The sequence below is a fragment of the Pseudorasbora parva genome, chromosome 7 (genome assembly GCF_024679245.1).
Source record: "Pseudorasbora parva isolate DD20220531a chromosome 7, ASM2467924v1, whole genome shotgun sequence".
NCBI classification, from domain to species: domain Eukaryota; kingdom Metazoa; phylum Chordata; class Actinopteri; order Cypriniformes; family Gobionidae; genus Pseudorasbora; species Pseudorasbora parva.
Window position 1 is genome coordinate 8,199,035 of NC_090178.1, and position 19,167 is coordinate 8,218,201.

General features: G+C 37.7%; 1 protein-coding gene across 1 annotated transcript in view; it reads right to left on the reverse strand.

The window, feature by feature from the left end:
* Positions 1-19,167, reverse strand: part of sv2a (synaptic vesicle glycoprotein 2A) — a 49,745-nt gene that overhangs the window by 1,413 nt on the left and 29,165 nt on the right. Inside the window, exons 3-12 of the mRNA XM_067447971.1 lie at positions 17,650-17,830; positions 14,536-14,687; positions 13,813-13,946; positions 13,606-13,695; positions 12,354-12,464; positions 10,894-10,982; positions 10,646-10,810; positions 6,890-7,023; positions 2,724-2,927; positions 2,469-2,628 (exon numbers count right to left, since the gene is read on the reverse strand). Coding sequence (XP_067304072.1) covers positions 2,469-2,628; positions 2,724-2,927; positions 6,890-7,023; positions 10,646-10,810; positions 10,894-10,982; positions 12,354-12,464; positions 13,606-13,695; positions 13,813-13,946; positions 14,536-14,687; positions 17,650-17,830 — 1,420 coding nt within the window. The remainder of the gene's footprint in view (positions 1-2,468; positions 2,629-2,723; positions 2,928-6,889; positions 7,024-10,645; positions 10,811-10,893; positions 10,983-12,353; positions 12,465-13,605; positions 13,696-13,812; positions 13,947-14,535; positions 14,688-17,649; positions 17,831-19,167) is intronic.

The window sequence follows — 19,167 nt, forward strand, 5'->3', positions numbered from 1 at the left end:
TAAAGGGATAGGTCACCCAAAAAGGAAAATTAGCCCATGATTTACTCACCCTTATGCCATCCTAGGTATATGACCTTTTTCTTTCAGACGAATACAACAGGAGTTATATTAATAAATATCCTGCCTCTTCCAAGCTTTATAATGGCAATGAATGGCAACTCAAAAAAAGTGCATCCATCCATTATAAACTTATTAAAGTTTAGAGGTTGTAGGATTTTGTAATGTGTTTGAAAAAGTCTCTTATGTTCACCAAGGCTGCATTTAGCTTATTTTATCAAACTACAGTAAAAAAAGTAATATTGTGAAATATTATTGTGGTGTGGCAAGCAGCGTGGCGAGGGACCGCGAGAGCGGCCGGTGACGAGTGGTAATGACTCTGCGTCCCAATTCGCATACTATCCATCCGAAATAGTATTCGAAAATAGAATTAGTATGTCCCAAATCGTAGTATGTTGAAAAGAGTATTCCAAATGGATTCCCGGATGGTTTACTATTTCCGGTCCGAATTCACAGTATGGATCGATGGGCACTCTAACGGCTGATATTGCCCACAACCCATTGCGAGTTGGACGAGGATTCGATTAGAACTACAAACGTGGATAAAAAGCGTTTAAAAAACTACAAACATGACGGATGTGCGAGTTCGACGGTTAAGTAGAGAAGTTTAGATAAAGGGGTTTGAGTGACCAACTATCAATATTTAACCTGACAAAAATATATTTATTCAGTGTTGTCACATTATATTTCACCCGCAGCAGCATTGAGAACTTTTAAAAAGACACGTTTGGCCATTAACTTTTAAATGCATCATTATATTTAAACTGTAAATACATGAGGAGAGTCTCTGCATTAAAGACCCACAAATGGCAGATCAACGAGCGGCTACATTTCTCTCCGATACGGTAGGAGATTAAACTGAATGTGAAGGATTTGAACTGTGACGAATCTGACGATGATTGACAGGGCAGATAAACGGTGACGGGATGCACGTAACTAAGCGACAGAGTCCGTTAAAGATGGCGAAGTTGTATGTCCCGAAGCTTGCATACTTTTCTGCTACACACTCAAAAGTATATACTTTTTCTTCACAAAAAGAGTACATACTTTTAGGACGTAGTATAAGTAGGCGAATTGGGACGCAGCATGAGTATCAGCTGCGTGACACACCGGTCTCGTCTCGCGGCCAAGGGACGGGAGCATAAAAGGAGGAACGCAGCGGAAGACGAGAGAGGACCAGGCCTGGAATTTATGTTGAGTTTTGTTTATGTTTTATTATGTTTATGTGGGCAGTCGTCCGTGAGGGGCTGCCCGCGCTTTTACTTTCGTTTTGTTTATTTATTTTGAAATAAAGTTTGTTGAACGTTCGCCGGTTCCCGCCTCCTTCCTGCCCATCTACAAACCTTATTACAATTATTAACATGTAAAACAACTGTTTTCTATTTCAGTATATTTTAAAATGTAATTTATTCCTGTGGAGCATCACATAATTCTTAATTCTTCAATTCTTCAAAAACATTTTTATTTGCTTCTCAAGAAACTTTTATTATTATTTTCAATCAATGCTGTAATAATAATAATTACATTTATATAGCGCTTTTTCTAGACACCCAAAGCACTTTACATTGAAGGGGGAATCTCCTCAACCACCTCTAATGTGCAGCATCCACCTGGATGATGTGACGGTAGCCATATTGCGCCAGAACGCTCACCACACACCAGCTGATTGGTGGAGAAGAGACAGAGTGATTAGGCCAATCAGGATATGGGGATGATTAGGAGGCCATGATGGACAGAGGCCAATGGGCAAATTTGGCCAGGATGCCGGGTTACACCCCTACTCTTTATCGAAGGACATCCTGGGATTTTTAATGACCACAGAGAGTCAGGACCTCGGTTTAACGTCTCATCCAAAGGACGGTGCTCATTGACAGCTGTAAACAGTTGTGTTGATTCATATTTTTGTGGAAAATTATTTTCAGGATTCTACCAGAACTGGAGTCTGTCTGTCAAAACATTTCTGAAATCAAATAGTTGTTCAGCAAATGTCCTCTTAGGGGTGCTAAAGAGCACATATTGTTAAGCAGGCACTGTTAACATATTTTCTTAGAGATAATGCATAGGACTCTGTGGCAGAACCACTAAGAGACTTCATTCATTTTGACTGAGAATTTTTAGACATCCCCTAAATTATAATGTTTTTGATCTGCACTGCAGTGGCAATGCAGCACCAAATTACTGACATACGTTTGATCTATTAATCTTTCTAATCATTTTCATTTAGTTAAAAACTAATTATTAAAGGAGAAGAGAAGCTTGTTTTTATCCATTTCATAGCAATTACACATTTTAAAGTGTGGGGTAATGTGCAAGTGTCCAAATACTTACTGAGGTCATTGTTTTAATACAATGAAGAGTGAAAAGGGAATTGTGGTAGATGTAGTAATCACAAAAATATGAACTTGGCCCACCTCTTGTCCGAGGGGTACAGCTCCACCGTTAGGACATCCAGGGCATTCCATGATGCAATGCTGATGCCCCCAAATAGACAGAGCAAGGCGATCATTGCAGATTCACTGTTTCCAAACGACAGGAAAAAGCAGCTGACGCAGGAAATCACACTGGAACCCGCTGCACCAGAGGAGAAGAGCGAGAACAAATGTTTATTATTTTTTAAAAGCTCAATTGCCAATTTGTTCAGCTGTGATGCAACTTGTTTTTTTTACCCAGCATTCTTAGACGTCCGATCTTGTCCATGAGCAAAGCAGACACAATGTTCCCAGGCAGGACAGCAAGTGTGCCAAGGAAGCTGACAAAATAGATCATGTAGGCGTTGTTCTCATCACTGAAATCCAGCATACAACCCTCTTTGTTATGCAGAAAGGTGCTGTTGATGAGTTTGCTGTTGATAAGCCGGTACTTGAACAGGTCTAGAAACAGACGAGGGCTCTTGTTAACCAACTATTTCTCCACAACAGTTTATGTAACACTTCTAGGTCAGGCTGCTATAGGAATCAGTAGATAGATGACATCTTTATGCATGCGTTCTAAAGCACTGAACTACTTAAGGATTAGAAGACAACAGCATTTCCGGTCCTGTTTACACCTGGTATTATATAATGCGCTTTGGTTGAAGGGATCACAGGTAGACACATTCACATTTACACCTTTACACCTGGTGTTTTAATTTGCCTCTTTTTGTCAACCACTTCTGTCCTGATTTCTTTGAGAGGAGGGTCTATGGACAGGTAAATATATGGACTTTTTCAGTTCTTTCTATCTAATGGACAAAATAAGCATTAGGAGAAAGACGGAAAAACATACGGAGAGCATCAGCTTTAGTTTCTGCTCCGACAGCCAAAAGACTTCGCTGAACATGTGAGAGAACACTGTGGTTGGTACATTTTTTGTTTTGAAACCAAATTTGGGTCTTCAGCCAACAAAGTTGAAATCCTGTCTGGCTATCACATTTCCTATTATTTGTACAGATTTAGGGCCCTATCATACACCTGGTGCAATGCAAAGGCAGGCGCAATGCAAGTGTTTTTACTAGTTTCAGCCTCTCATTTTCGCGCTGTTTAAATAGCAAATGCCATTACTTGAGTAAAAGTAAAAGTGCTGATGGTCAAATATTACTCCGTTACAAGCGAAAGTTGTAAAAACAGATTTTTACTTGAGTAAAAGTACAGAAGTATTTGTTTTCAGAAGTACTTAAGTATCAAAAGTACATTTCCTTTTGTATGTCAACACATTATTTTATTATTGTTGTATAAATGCACATAATGCCATCATGGTTTAAGCCAGTCAGTGATGCTCCATCCGACATACTAGCATACGACTAACTTAAACTCATTTCAATATTAGTTTAAAAGTTACAAAGCTCTTTATAAAGCTGCTGTCACTTTAAGGCCGAATGCACAGATCCAATGCACTGATACACATCTGATATTCTCCAACTGTTTACCTTCACTTAAGACATAATCAACTTTGTTTATGTGAATACTCGCCAAAAATAAACATTTTGACATCTGTCTTCTTCCATTTTGCTATAAACTAAAAATCAGTGTTCAAAAAATCCTGGGAAATCATTTAACTTCATGAGACTCTACAAGAGTGATTCCCGAAAGGCTTTCTGCAAAAACCCAAACAGCTTTTAAAGAAGAAAAAATCATCCACTGACTTCAAAAGCTACAACAGAAACGACTTTCGACTTCGAGGACCTTGATAGAAATGTCGTGGAGTATAAAGTATGATATTTGCTTTTCAAATGTAGTGAAGTAAAAGTCATAAATGTTTCCAGAAAAAATAATACTCAAGTAAAGTGTAGATACTCAAAAAGTGTACTTAAGTACAGTAAATGTAACTTAGTTACTGTCCACCTCTGCTGTGCACCCATGAGCTTGCTGGTCTAAAAACAAAGTGTGTTCAGGCGCATTGTTGGCATGTTGCTATTTTAAGGCAGCTGAAATCGACTGCGTCATTGACCAACAAAACTAAAGTCAATAGCGCAGTATTTTTTGACAAAAAACAAAAGGATTCCTCTCTGGAGAAGCATTCAGTGCTTCCTTTTGCAAATTCCGCCATGTAAATAGTGAATCCAACATTGTCCAAGCGCAACTGGCTTTTAAAGGGAATAGGAGGTGAGACTCTGTTTGGTTTATTGCACGTTACACCCAAAAAAAAAAACCTTTAGACCATGCACCTGAAGCACAGACTGCTTTTTCCATCGTTAAACCAGAGAAAGTGGATTCGGACATGCTGTAAGTACACTTGCACTTTGAGCTTCAGACCATAAATTCACGTTAAAATAGGGTCCTAAGTCAGTAGGCGTCATTTGTAGCTGTTCGAATGCATTCAACTACATGAGCGTTTACACTACGAAAGCAATCCGGTCAAATGCATTTCTGACTACCTCTGGAAGTGGTTGAATATAAACAAGCTTAAAACTGTTTAGATCCCGATTTCACCTGTATTTGTGTCAGTGCCACTGTTTTGTCTCAGGATGCATACCAGTGTATTTTCTTAGGCATGTTTATAAAAGCTACTTAAGTATCCTTATTTAACTAACGCGTACTCCTAGCTTTAGTTATGCATTGTCTATGAAACCAGGGCATAGTTTCTCACTTCATTGCCATCTTAAATTTGTCATTAACTGGCTTTTTAATTTTTTTAAACTGTTGTCTGAGGTCAACTAATGACATTCGTGTGGTTTTTACATCTGAAAACATCATAACTAATAAGTAATAGACTCTTTTCTACACTGGTTTTGAGGCTGTCTCCTGAACGCTGGGTTTTGACGGCCGTGCTGCAATGGAGACTTAAAAGATTCTCTCTCAGGGCTCGTAAATGTCTTTATCAAACAAACACAATGATTTATTTCTTATCCCCCCACGATTGACTGGAATATTATTTTTGTATTACTTGGCCCACCTGATTGATGGATATAAGTGTGAACCGCATACACACACAGACACACACAGACACACACACACACACACACACACACACACACACACACACACACGCACACACGCACACACGCACACACGCACACACGCACACACGCACACACGCACACACGCACACACGCACACACGCACACACGCACACACGCACACACACGTGCGTACCCAGATCAAGAAAGAAATTTCACTATTTGAGATTCACTGGCCTGCCGACGGGCTTACGTTTTGGTTGCCCGTCTCGAAAACAAACAGCCCGGGACTACTATTACATATAAAAAAGACGTTTTACTCACATAAGTGTGTTGCACCATTCCTGTCGGATCCAATATAGAAGGCACAACATTGTGTTTTAATCTCAATATGTCTGTAAATCCAGCATCGACCTGATACTTGTTTACAAACGATTGCGCAGTGAAATGAAGTGAACACTCGTACATATCTTCCCCATGTGAGCTGGAAGTTCATTAAAAATAAATAAAAGTAAATAAAACCCATAAAAGTATCCCACATTCCTAATATTAGGATCCGAAGGAAGCTTATGCAGCGACTGTGTTCTTCCACAACCAGGAAAAGCACAATATCTTTTCTTCGGCATGTTTATTGCTGCTGGCTAACGTGATCCGGACAGCTCCATGATTCGATGGGCGGGGCTACTGAATTACACTTGCGTATTATTATGTAGAGGCGGTGTTTCGCAACAGATGAAGTCAAGATGCGCACATGGTCGTTTTCTGGGCCTGGTGTCTATAAAAGCTTTTCTTTGACTAACAATGAAGTTTTCAGCTCTGAAACTTACAGGATAATCTTATATTACCATGACATTTTATATATCAAAAGCTCAATGGAAAGTTGATTTCTTGGTTCATTACCCCTTTAAATGAATTTATTCCTTAAACTCAAAGTAATACATACTGGGATTCGCCTAACTTTTCAAACAACAATATGATGCATGTCAGGGAATGCATGAACTGATAAAATACACCTTAAATTGAAAGTTGCTTTGGTTAAAACAAAAGCATAAATGTTAAAGTTAAAATGTTGTCTAGGTAGGCAGATTACTAGATTTTGGAACAGAGCTTTTGTTTCTTAGTTTCATCATTCATCTGCAATCTGCTCAGAGAAACGATCATAAACGCCCAGTTTAACTGAATCAGGAAAAGCAGATTGTCATTCCCTCACAGACAGGCAGAGGAAGAATCTGAGCTGGTGTTGCTAGGATACCTGAAATGCGTTCAATAGCTCTAGAAACTGGGGCCATTTTAACCGTAGCAAAACATGCCACACAAGTGTCTTCTTATAAAGGCTCATAGCTTTGAATGACTACAGCTTGAATCCAAATATTTTATACGTCTGAATGTGTCAACAACATTTAACAGCAGTGCTATATTTGTTAATAGCCAGGAGGGCAAAAGCTGTGTTCTTCTCACCAGTGTTGTAGAAAAGGGTGGCGATAAAGGTGCAGTTTCTGAAGAAGGTGTTGCTTGACGTGATATCCTCAAAGTAGCATTCCTCAAACAGGGAGTCTTCAAATACCATAGACTTCATCTTCAGATTCAAGAACCTTTAACGGCAAAGACAAAAGATCCACTAAGACATTTGTATTGCTTGGCGGTATTAAGATTTCATTTAGCTTTCACAAAGTGGTCCAAATAAAAATGGCAGCTGTGGTTGCCAGAAATTTACCATAAAAAAAATAAATTTTACAGATTTAACTTAAATGTACAGCATTTTATTAACTAATATAATGCTAATACACAAACCTATACTAATATCTGTTTTGTACCTTTGTAAAACACTGATAACCATCACAAACAGGTGGTGATCACATGATGAATCAAAGCTCATCACAAGCATCTTTTCCTCAAGCCGAGAAGGTAAATACTAATATATAAAAGGTGCACAGTGTCATTCACACAAACATCATAATGGTAACACACACGACACTAAAGTAATGCAAGAAACATTAATTTAACAACATTAGATGTAACATAATACCCTAATGTACATAACTGATAAGAAAAAAAAAAAGAAGAAACCTAGTTATTTCAACAAAAATGTAACATGTATGTTCTGTTTCAGTGTGGTTCTGGTTTCCCTGTTCCTGTTTGCCTCTGTTCCCTGTCACTGTAAGTTGACCTATTGTCCAGGTCCAGGTAGAACTGGCACATTGTTACATTTTTGGAGAGGTATCACGTCAGGCTACACCGTATGCTACACGTGCTACACACAGCCTGTGACGTAGCAACGGCATAATCTCAACGCTGAAGTATAAACTGGGCTTTAGTTCTCTCAGTGTTTCGACTAGCATTAACGTGGTACATTTGGTTAGTGTTCCTCATTCCTGTGTTCTCTTGAGTGTCGGTTTACTAAAGGCTTTATATTGTATTCTCTATCGTCATGTTTACTAACCAGCGGGTTGTTACAGCAAAGAGTTCTGGGAATGTCGATAGTTTTTTATAGTAAGTTATTCCAAAAACTGTTTATTTATGAGTGTTTTAATGTAAAATTACATTAAATGTAAAGTTAGATTTATTACTGTTCACCATAATGTATAAAGTGGATACTGCATTTACTGTTAACCATTTAACAGGTTTTCACTGTCACATTTTTACAGTCTTTTACCATTAAAACCATGATTTTTACAGTGTACACAATATAAAGATAACCGTACAAAAGATAAAGCAACCATTATGCAAACCAGATGCAACCATTAAAACACAAACCTCTTGTTTGTGAGGTGGTAAACATGAAACTCTCTTGGAGAAACAATTAAGATGTTAAAAAGATACTGAATAGATCTTTGTTATTTATATAAATCCAATAGTATATGTTGTGCATGTTAAGACAAATTTGGTAACATTTTACTTTTTACAGTAAGGTTTCATTTATTAACATTAATTAACGACATTAGTTAACAAGGCCTAAGAATGAGCAATACTTGTATAGCATTTAGTTAATCTTAGTTAATGTATGGGCCCTATTTTAACGATCTGGGCACATGGCACAGGTGCACTTAGGGTGTCCGAATCCACTTTTGCTAGTTTAACAACGGAAAACAATGGGTGTTTTGTTTTTATGGTGTAACGTGCAATAAGCCAATCAGAGTCTCATCTCCCAATCCCATTAAAAGCCGGTTGCGGTGGCACCATGGTGGAATTTGTAAGCAGAAACATGGAATGCTTCTCCAGAAACGAATCCTTTTATTTTTAATATATAAACATGTTTGTGTGCTGCTGCGCATCCCTGTGTGTGTAATAAGTAGGGTGTACGTATGTTGTGCTCCTACCTATAGCCGCATATTACTAATACGGCCTTTAAATAACAAAAACTACTCAATGGCGCAGTCGTTTTCAGTTGCCTCAAAGTAGCAACGCGCTAACAGTGCGCCTGGACACCCCTCGTTTTCAGACCAGCACGCCCATGGGCGCGAGTGCATTTGCTATTAAACAAAGTGGCGCTGGACAGGAAAATGTTAACATTTTATAAACTAACATTACAAAAAAATAATAAATGCCGTAAAAATATTGCTCATTGTTAGTTCATTTAGTCATGTATGCTTTAACTAATGTTAATAAATGAGACCTTATAGTGAACTAAAACTGCATGTTAAAGGCATACATACATGATTAGAGAGCTACAGCTAAACATAACCTAGATAAAGTCTTTCCCACAGATCTAGCTGAAGTGGAACAGCTGCTAATGATTGGGACACATTATTTCACCAAAACTGTAGGACACTGACTGATTAATGGTTCTATAAAAGGGCTTGAGGGTGATCACACTATCACAGGCTTCACATGAAAGCGTCTGAGGGACAGTTAGCTCTGTTCTGAACTCCAGTCAGTAGCCTTACGCTTTACATAGACCGAACTGAAATGAAGGAAATACAGGTATATTTATAACCATATTTCTCTCAACCTGTCTGCCTTCTGATGATTTTTTAGAAATGCATTCTGCAAAAAAATTTATTAAAGTTTTCGCAATTGAAACAACTGATGAAAAACTTGAAACGAAACTTAAATAAAAGTGTAAAATGTTGCCGTAGGAACCAAATGAAATAATTATGTTTAAGTTACTACAAGGTATAGAATTACTAAAACTAATAAGCTCAATTCTGAAGAACTGAAGTTAAAGGGTTAGTTCACCCCTAAATGTCACATGGATTACTATAATGTCTTTCCTACCCTTTCTGGGGCTTGAAAGTGGTTGTCAATGGAGGGACAGAAATCTCTCAGATTTGATCTTCATTTGTGTTCAGAAGATGAACGAAAGTCTAATGGGTTTGGAATGACATGAGGGTGGGTGAGTAATTAATGAAAGAATTTTTGGGTGCACTAACCCTTTAATTCAAAATATCCTTAAATACAATAATAAGAAGTATCTATCACATGAACTTTCCCCAGGGTGGTACTCGTTGTGTTTCGACCCCAGGAATCAGGGTCTAAATGTAGTCCTGGGTAAAAATGTCCCCCTCTAAACGTCCCTGCTAGTGAGGTGGTACTTTTTCAAAGTTAAGGAACTTTGGGGTGGGTGGGACTTGGCGCAGAACAGGGTGATTGGTTGACTCCATGCAGCATTTTAACCACCATTTTTAAAAGTCTTTTGCAGTACATGTAGGGAGTTGTTTGCTATTCGAATCAACAATGAAGTTATGATACAACCGATGGACCAACGACGAGGTTCAGGCTTTATTAAGCTTATATGCGGACTACGAAATCCAGCGGGAACTGGAAAGTCCTACACCACAGGACATTGTTCTGGGTAATTTTGGTGGAAACGGAGCTATAGCATGTATATAAAAAAAACACTGTGTATGATGCTTTATATTTTAGCCCAAAAGAAGTTTTAACATATGATGCTTTAAAAAGCTCTCTCAGTAGTCATCTGACTTGGAACAGAGATAATGTTGTCTTGGACATTTTAAAATTTCATATACTATAAAACTATACAATAGCAATAGCAAACAGTGTCCAAGTTACAATCTTCAAAATAAAACAAAAAACAAGAGTATGTTCAAAAGATACTCAAGGTTGTTAAGCCATTCTATTAGACTTAAATTGCCTTTAATCTGGAATATTCCTTTAAAAAGCAAGGGGAACGTCACAACACAATTCAGCTTTTATAGAAAGGTCAGCTCTATTTACTGAAATATGTTTGGCATACTGCCTGTGAACAGCCCTTACTTGTTGTTGAAATACTCTCCGTTCCGGTGGATCTGGTTCTCCAGGGTGAAGTTAAAGGTCACATGCTCCACTTTCTCTTTGATGAAGACCTTTGTGCGTGAGGAGTACTCTTGTTTCTGCAGGTATTTGATCATGTCAGGGAACCAAACGGTCAACCCGTAGTAGCTGGAGGAAGACAGCAACAAGCTGTGATACAATGCAGACGGACAAAACAGTGGATGGTCCAGAAAATACCAGAAGTCCTTTACCTGAAGGACATGGAAAACCACACGGCCATCATCATGTAGGTGATCCTCCGGTACTCTGGATTAAACACCGTCAGGAAGTTGCTCCACACCTGGAAACCAAACATACATTTTTTTATAGTTTGATCTATTAAACTGTCAAAAAAAACCTGTATTTAGATGATTGGATTATTTCCAAGTGGATGCTGCACACTGGTGGTGGTTGAGGAGAGACCCCTGACATGAGTGTAAAGCGCTTTGGGTGTACAGTAGTACATATGAAAGTACTATATAAATGTCTTTCATTCATTCATTCATTCATTGGAGTATGTTTAAAACAAAAACGATAGTCTTTCTACTTAAAAATATCATGTTTAATCCAATGTGTTACTTGCCATTTCTCTTTACTAGCAATTTCGAGTGAAAACTGTTTCAAAGTAAATCTTCCACATATTTTTTACCGTATGTATAAACACATTTGGAACATTTACGGAAATTAAGCTGTCACATGTCAATCAGAATCACCATGGTAACAATATAACAATAATATCACTAATACATAAGCATGTTAATATAGCTATACATTTATATGTTTGGTATTCAGCAAATCAATAAGGGCATTGATATTTATTTCATGCAAAGAGTTTAGCCAATCATAACAGCGATCATTAACATATGTACATATACTACCATTTAAAAGTTTGGAGTCAGTAAGATTTTTTTTAAACTATTGAAAGAAGTCTCTTCTGCTTAGCAGAGGCTGCATTTATTTGATCAGTAAAAACAGTAATATTGTGAAATAATAATATTAATAAAATTTAAAATAATGGTTTTGCATTTTAATATAGTTTAAAATGAAATGAATTCCTGTGATGTAAAGTTGAATTCATCAGTGTCACATGATCCTTCATTTTAATTTTAGTTAATATTTGCCATTAATCATTATTTTTATTAGTGTTTTTTTCTTCTTCAAATATTACTATTTGCACTTAATTTATTTTAATTTTTTATTTATTTCCAGTTATTTCCAGCAACATTTATTATTTATTTTTATATTTTATTTTAACTTTATTATTAATTAACATTTGCTTTAGAGAGTTTTAGATTTGGTTGACAATTAAAGCTTTAATATGTGCAGCTTAATGTTTTTGTGGAAACGTTGACACTTTTTTCAGAATTCTAAAGAAAGGGATTTATTTGAAATATAACTCTTTTGTAAGATTATAAATGTCTTTAGTCACTTTTGATCAATTTAATTTATACTCGAGAAATAAAAATATGAATTTCACCCCAAAACATTTTTTGGTGTACAGCTGTTTAAGGTTAGAGTCAGAGAACGAGTCGTTTTTGGTGCAAGAAACCTTTACCGATATAAAATAAAATGGTACAAAAATTTAGAATATGTCCCTGGAGACCATTTCAAATGGAAGTTTCATATGGTGGTAGTCTTTTTTGTGGCTTTGTCTCTTTTTGCCATACTCTACCTGGTGGAAGAGGTTGGTCAGCTTGATCCTCCAGCGCTGGTGCCAGGCTGTGGCCTCTCCACCCATGTCAACCAACTCATCCATCTGCTTCACCGTCTTAATGGTGGTGACCTGGGGATTTAACAACAACATGCTTGAGAAAGTGACTGATAGGTTTGTGTGGTTAACTGATAGGAATCTACTCATAAACAGCCTATAGTTAGGCTATCCTTGGCAAAAAATAAAATAAAAAAATGGGCCATGCCCAAAATGGCTAAACACTAACCATAAATAACTGGTCAAGAAATTAGCTTAATGTAAGCAAATGCACAACTTCAAAACTGTCTCAGAAAAACATCAAAGGCTGAATGAAGCTTTTGGCAGAATATATGAAGTTGTGTTTGGAGTAATGAATCACAATGAGACACGATTAACATGGTGATGCTCTATAGTGTTGTCTTCGAAAATCTCCAGAGAAATATAGTAATAAATGTATCTCAATCAGAGTGAATAATGCTTTAGAGTACAGGAGAATATTGCAGAATGGCATGCTTCCCACAAATGAGGAATGATCCAGATGTTATTTTTCAATGAGACAATGCTCCCGCCTAAACGGCAAAGAGAACCAAGAATTGGCTTGAGAACAAGCCCATCAGGCTAATGTTTTGGCCTGATCAGAGTCCATATTTGAACCATATAGTGAACATTTGGTCGCACATTCAACTCAAAGAACATTTTTCAACTACCCATGAACTGTTTGAAGCCATTAACATTGAGTGGAACAACACTGACTCTTCTTCCTGTAAAAAGCTGTGTGCAAGTTGGGACAGGCTATTCTATGCCAGTGTTTGTGCCATTCTTGCAACATTCCTCACTAGTGATTTGTGATTAAAATAGTTAAAAGACATTTAAAACGACCATTAAAATACTTCTATATTTTTACAATACAACTTCTTGACAGTGAGAGGCGAGCAGTGCGATTAAGATTTACAATGCAAATTATTGTCACTATAAAAAGGATCTAATAGTTATAGAATGTCCCCATATTCATATGACACGTGTTTGCATGTAAATAACAACTTTATTGACCTTTATTAAATGTGCATGAAAGCCAATTTAACTTCCAGTTAGGCCATATAAATGGAAACCTATTAGCATGGCTGCATACTTCATTTCTAATTCATACTGAGAAATTAAAATTCCCACAAATCACTTGTGTCCTAATGTTATTGCTCTTTCTGAAGGAATGTGTGGTGACTCTAGCTGTACTCACAGAGAAAACCCTCTCTGGGTATCCCTTAGCCCTCATGTTGGTGTCATGGACCTGCTTCAGAATCATCCAAGCTTCATCATGCTTCCCGTTCTGTTAAAACACACATTACATTAAAGTCATCTTTTATAAATAGCTTATTCTGTATGATTTACCAACAGAATTAACCAAAAAACACTGGCCAAAGCCGGGATGTGGGATGTCACTAACCTCCAAGAAGAAGCGTGGGCTCTCTGGCATGGTGGTCAGCGCTGCGATAGCAGCGACGGAGGGAAACGCACACACCAGCACGAATACTCGCCAGCTATGAAACTGGTAGGCTGATCCCATCTGGAAGCTCCAGCCTGGTTCAAAGAAACGGCCATATATAAGTGAACTTATTTCTGTCATGACAACTCTCTGAGTTCTGGGCATGGTAATGGATATGACAGGAGATTTAAATAATGAAATAATAATTAGGACATTATTTTCCTATTACTAAATTAAATATGAATTTATTATTATAATTCCAAGCATATGTATTTACAGCAGACACTGCGGGTTCGTATGATCACAAAACTCGCTCCTCCGGATGCACAGGTTTATCACTGACGTGGCATGCAAGTTTATTTTTACGACGTCCACATGAGAAACAATTACCATCCGAATAGGGCTATAGAAAGACACTTCTGAAGATTTATAACCTCTATTCGATTGTTTATACATCCCTAAAATCTTTATTGCTCACCACAACATGACACGATAATTAGTGGATTTACTTTCTGTGACGTCTCCAGCAAAAGTTACCGGTTCAGTCCCCTCTGGAGAGGTTAAGTGTCTTGCTTAAGGGCACAGTGGTGAGTTAATGGGTCTACAACCTATCAGCAACCAGCTGAGATCAATTAACCATTAAGCTACAGTCCCCCACCCCAATGATTTAAGTGTGATAGTTACCGTAGTGGGGAATGATGGCCCAGGCCATGGCGGCAGCGTAGATGCCTCCAATCATCCAGAACATGCAGAGCCAGCTCAAGTGCTCACCACGTTTCTCTTGAGCCAGAAACTCAGAGTAATATGAGAACACAATGGGAATAGAGCCTCCGATCCTACAGCACGAAACAGAGAGCCACTCCAATATTAGAATATTGTGCATTTAAATAAATAAAAAATCTACATTAAACATCAAAAACTTAAACATTTCCAAATTTGAATTGAACTAGTAAACATTTAAGAGTTGGATTAAAATAAAGTAGAATAAAAATGGAATACTTTTTTTTTAATGTAACTGCTGCAAATGTAGTTTTTAGTATACTGTTTTATTTATTTTACAGTACATGCTCATACACATGGGGATATGGGGAATTTCCAGAATTATAAATCGAAAATAAATAATTTGTTTAAAATTCCACCTTTAATCTATTCCATTTATAAGTTTATAATACATAAATATATATTATATTTGTTATTGGTAGTAAAAACGAACTATTAAAAAAAATGTTAACTGAAATAAGTTGAAAAAATATATTAACTATAATGAAATGAGAAAAATTTTTAACTTTGAAATTAACTGAAATAAAACATTTAAATACGAATACTAATATTACTAAAATTAAAAAATAAATTATAGATTAAAAAAAATATAATAAAACCAATAAAAATGACAAAAATATATTTTATATATAAAAATAAAAGCTAATTCAACACACACACACACACACACACACACACACACACACACACACACACACACACACACACACGCACACACGCACACACACAAAATGATTCAGATACAAGATATCATTTTTTGCAGGACATTTTAGTCCTTTTATGTAAGTGAGGATAGCAAAATAAAGTAAACTGTGAAATATTATACCCCCAAATTCTTCATACAGTGGACTACCGGTAAAATTGATACAAATTTGAGACCAACATTATCCAGACACTTTGACCTAAACATGATTTGCTTCAGTGTTTTTTATTTAATTGCTAATGAGGCCTTTGACACCACAGACTGAACAAAAGGAAGCATTGCTTGGTCATTGGTTGAACTAAATTGGTATTATCTAAATACAAAAATGATTACATTTAACAGCTGACAGATGATTGGTTGATTGTAATCCATTACATACCTTATATATACATATATACAGGTCCTTCTCAAAAAATTAGCATATTGTGATAAGTTCATTATTTTCCAATGTAATGATACAAATTTAACTTTCATGTATTTTAGATTCATTGCACACCAACTGAAATATTTCAGGTCTTTTATTGTTTTAATACTGATGATTTTGGCATCTTATGAAAACCCAAAATTCCTGTCTCAAAAAATTAGCATATCATGAAGAGGTTCTCTAATCGAGCTATTAACCTAATCATCTGAATCAACCAAATAACTCTAAAAACCTGCAAAAGATTCCTGAGGCTTTTAAAAACTCCCAGCCTGGTTCATTACTCAAAACTGCAATCATGGGTAAGACTGCCGACCCGACCCGGTCCAAAAGGCCATCATTGACACCCTCAAGCAAGAGGGTAAGACAGAGAAAGACATTTCTGAACGAATAGGCTGTTCCCAGACTGCTGTATCAAGGCACCTCAGTGGGAAGTCTGTGGGAAGGAAAAAGTGTGACAAAAAATGCTGCACAACAAGAAGAGGTGACCGGACCCTGAGGAACACTGTGGAGAAGGACCGATTCCAGACCTTGGGGGACCTGCGGAAGCAGTGGACTGAGTCTGGAGTAGAAACTTCCAGAGCCACCGTGCACAGGCGTGTGCAGGAAATGGGCTACAGGTGCCGCATTCCCCAGGTCAAGCCACTTTTGAACCAGAAACAACGGCAGAAGCGCCTGACCTGGGCTACAGAGAAGCAGCACTGGACTGTTGCTCAAATTTTGCATGTCATTCGGAAATCAAGGTGCCAGAGTCTGGAGGAAGACTGGGGAGAAGGAAATGCCAAAATGCCTGAAGTTCAGTGTCAAGTACCCAACGTCAGTGATGGTCTGGGGTGCCATGTCAGCTGCTGGTGTTGATCCACTGTGTTTTATCAAGGGCAGGGTCAATGCAGCTCGCTATCAGGAGATTTTGGAGAACTTCATGCTTCCATTTGCTGAAAAGCTTTATGGAGATGAAGATTTAGTTTTTCAGCACGACCTGGCACCTGCTCACAGTGCCAAAACCACTGGTAAATGGTTTACTGACCATGGTATTACTGTGCTAATTGGCCTGCCAACTCTCCTGACCTGAACCCCATAGAGAATCTGTGGGATATTGTGAAGAGAAAGTTTAGAGACACAAGACCCAACACTCTGGATGAGCTTAAGGCCGCTATCGAAGCATCCTGGGCCTCCATAACACCTCAGCAGTGCCACAGGCTGATCGCCTCCATGCCACGCCGCACTGAAGCAGTCATTTCTGCAAAAGGTTTCCAGACCAAGTATTCCAGAGTGCATAACTGAACATAATTATTTGAAGGTTGACTTTTTTGTATTAAAAACACTATTCTTTTATTGGTCAGATGAAATATGCTAATTCTTTGAGACAGGAATTTGGGGTTTTCATGAGCTGTATGCCAAAATCATCAGTATTAAAACAATAAAAGACCTGAAATATTTCAGTTGGTGTGCAATGAATCTAAAATATATGAAAGTTTAATTTTTATCATTACATTATGGAAAATAATGAACTTTATCACAATATGCTAATTTTTTGAAAAGGGCCTGTGTGTGTGTGTGTGTGTGTGTGTGTGTGTGTGTGTGTGTGTGTGTGTGTGTGTATATATATATATATATATATATATATATATATATATATATATATATATATATATATATAAACCTTTATTTGTGTTATGGAAGAACAGATATTTTATAATATGCAATATAATTAGAATGCGGCCATTTTTTTTTACTATTTTGTTTTTACTATTAGCTATTTTGATTCCATATTTATTTATATAAATTTATCTGAAAGGGACCCACATTGGAATTTTGCCCTTCCCTCATATCTAAACACTAATTTTGTTTAAAAATACAAAAGAGATAGTGGTGGTGTGAAATGTGTATTTACCCCACACCGGAGAGCAGACGGCAGAACAGGAAAGAGCTGTATCCTTGGACAAAGGAAGAGAAGAAAGCAAAGACACTGTTGATGGAGAGAGAGATAAGAAGTGTCTGTCTGCGCCCGATTCGGTCAGCCAAACCTCCCCACACAAAGGCACCCACCATCATACCCAGATACACAATTAGACCTGTGAGAGAAAGACACGCACACACACAGAGAGAGAGAGAGACAGGGGGATCAATAACCATACCAGCATCCTGTCCGAACCATACCGCATCAGATCAAGATGACTTATGGGGATACTCCACACAGACAGTAAATCAAAGTGACCAATAGAGCAGTATGTAAGGGAAAATGACAATTCTGGAACTGGCGCTTGTTACAGGAGCAAAAATACGATTAAATTGTCAAAGTTTTGCTTCTTTTATAGAATTAATGCTTTCATTGTGCTTTCAGAGCTCAACATCATTTTGTCTTTTGTTCATATGAGAAGTTTTCTTTGGTTTAGAGAATTCACACAGACTACTAAATGACGACTCTTTCACAGCTCCACCAGCAGCTGGTCATGTGACTGAGAGTGTGAACGCAGACACACAGCAGACTGCTTGCACCTCTGGCATAGATGTGCTGCCATGCCAATGATTAAGCTGTGCATGAATCATCCACAGATACAATTTAAATGACCCACAGAAAATGATATTCCTCAGATGGTGCTCTTTTACTTAACTGAGTTATCAGTTATGTTTTTCACACTACATTTAATCCTGGATTACATTTTTTTTACACCTTGGGTCTTGTTGGCTAAGCTACTTAAGCACACAATCATCTGAAACACAATGGCTCTGTTACAATTAAAACCTAGTGAGCTGTCTCACTCTTTGCCACCTGTGCAATAAGTCCATTCGTGAAATTTCCTCACAACTAAATATTCCATGGTCAAATTTAGTGGTATTATAACAGTGGTAGTGGAAGTAATTGGGAACAACAGCAACTCAGCCATGAAGTTGTATGGCACGTAAAATCGCAGAGTGGGGTCAGCACATGCTGAGGCGTACAGTGCGCAAAAGTCGCCACCTTTCTGCAGAGTCAATAGCTACAGACCTCCAAACTTTGTGTGGCCTTCAGATTAGCTTAAGAACAGTGTAGAGAGCTTCATAGAATAGGTTTCCATGACCGAGCAGCTCATCCAAACATTACATCACTTCACAGTGATGCAAAGCACACCGCCACTGGACTCTAGAGGAGTGGAGATGTTCTCTGGAGTGACAAATCACGCTTCTCTGGCAATCCTATGGACGTGTCTGGGTTTGGGTTGTCGGGAGAACGGTACTTGCCTGACTGCATTATGCCAAGTGTAAAGTTTGGTGGAGTGGGGATTATGATGTGGTGTTGTTTTTTCAGGGGTTGGGCTTGGCCCCTTAGTTCCAGTAAAATGAACTCTTAATGCTTCAGCATACCAAGACATTTTGGACAATTTCACAGTTTTCACAGTTTAGGGATGGCCCCTTACTGTTCCAACATGAC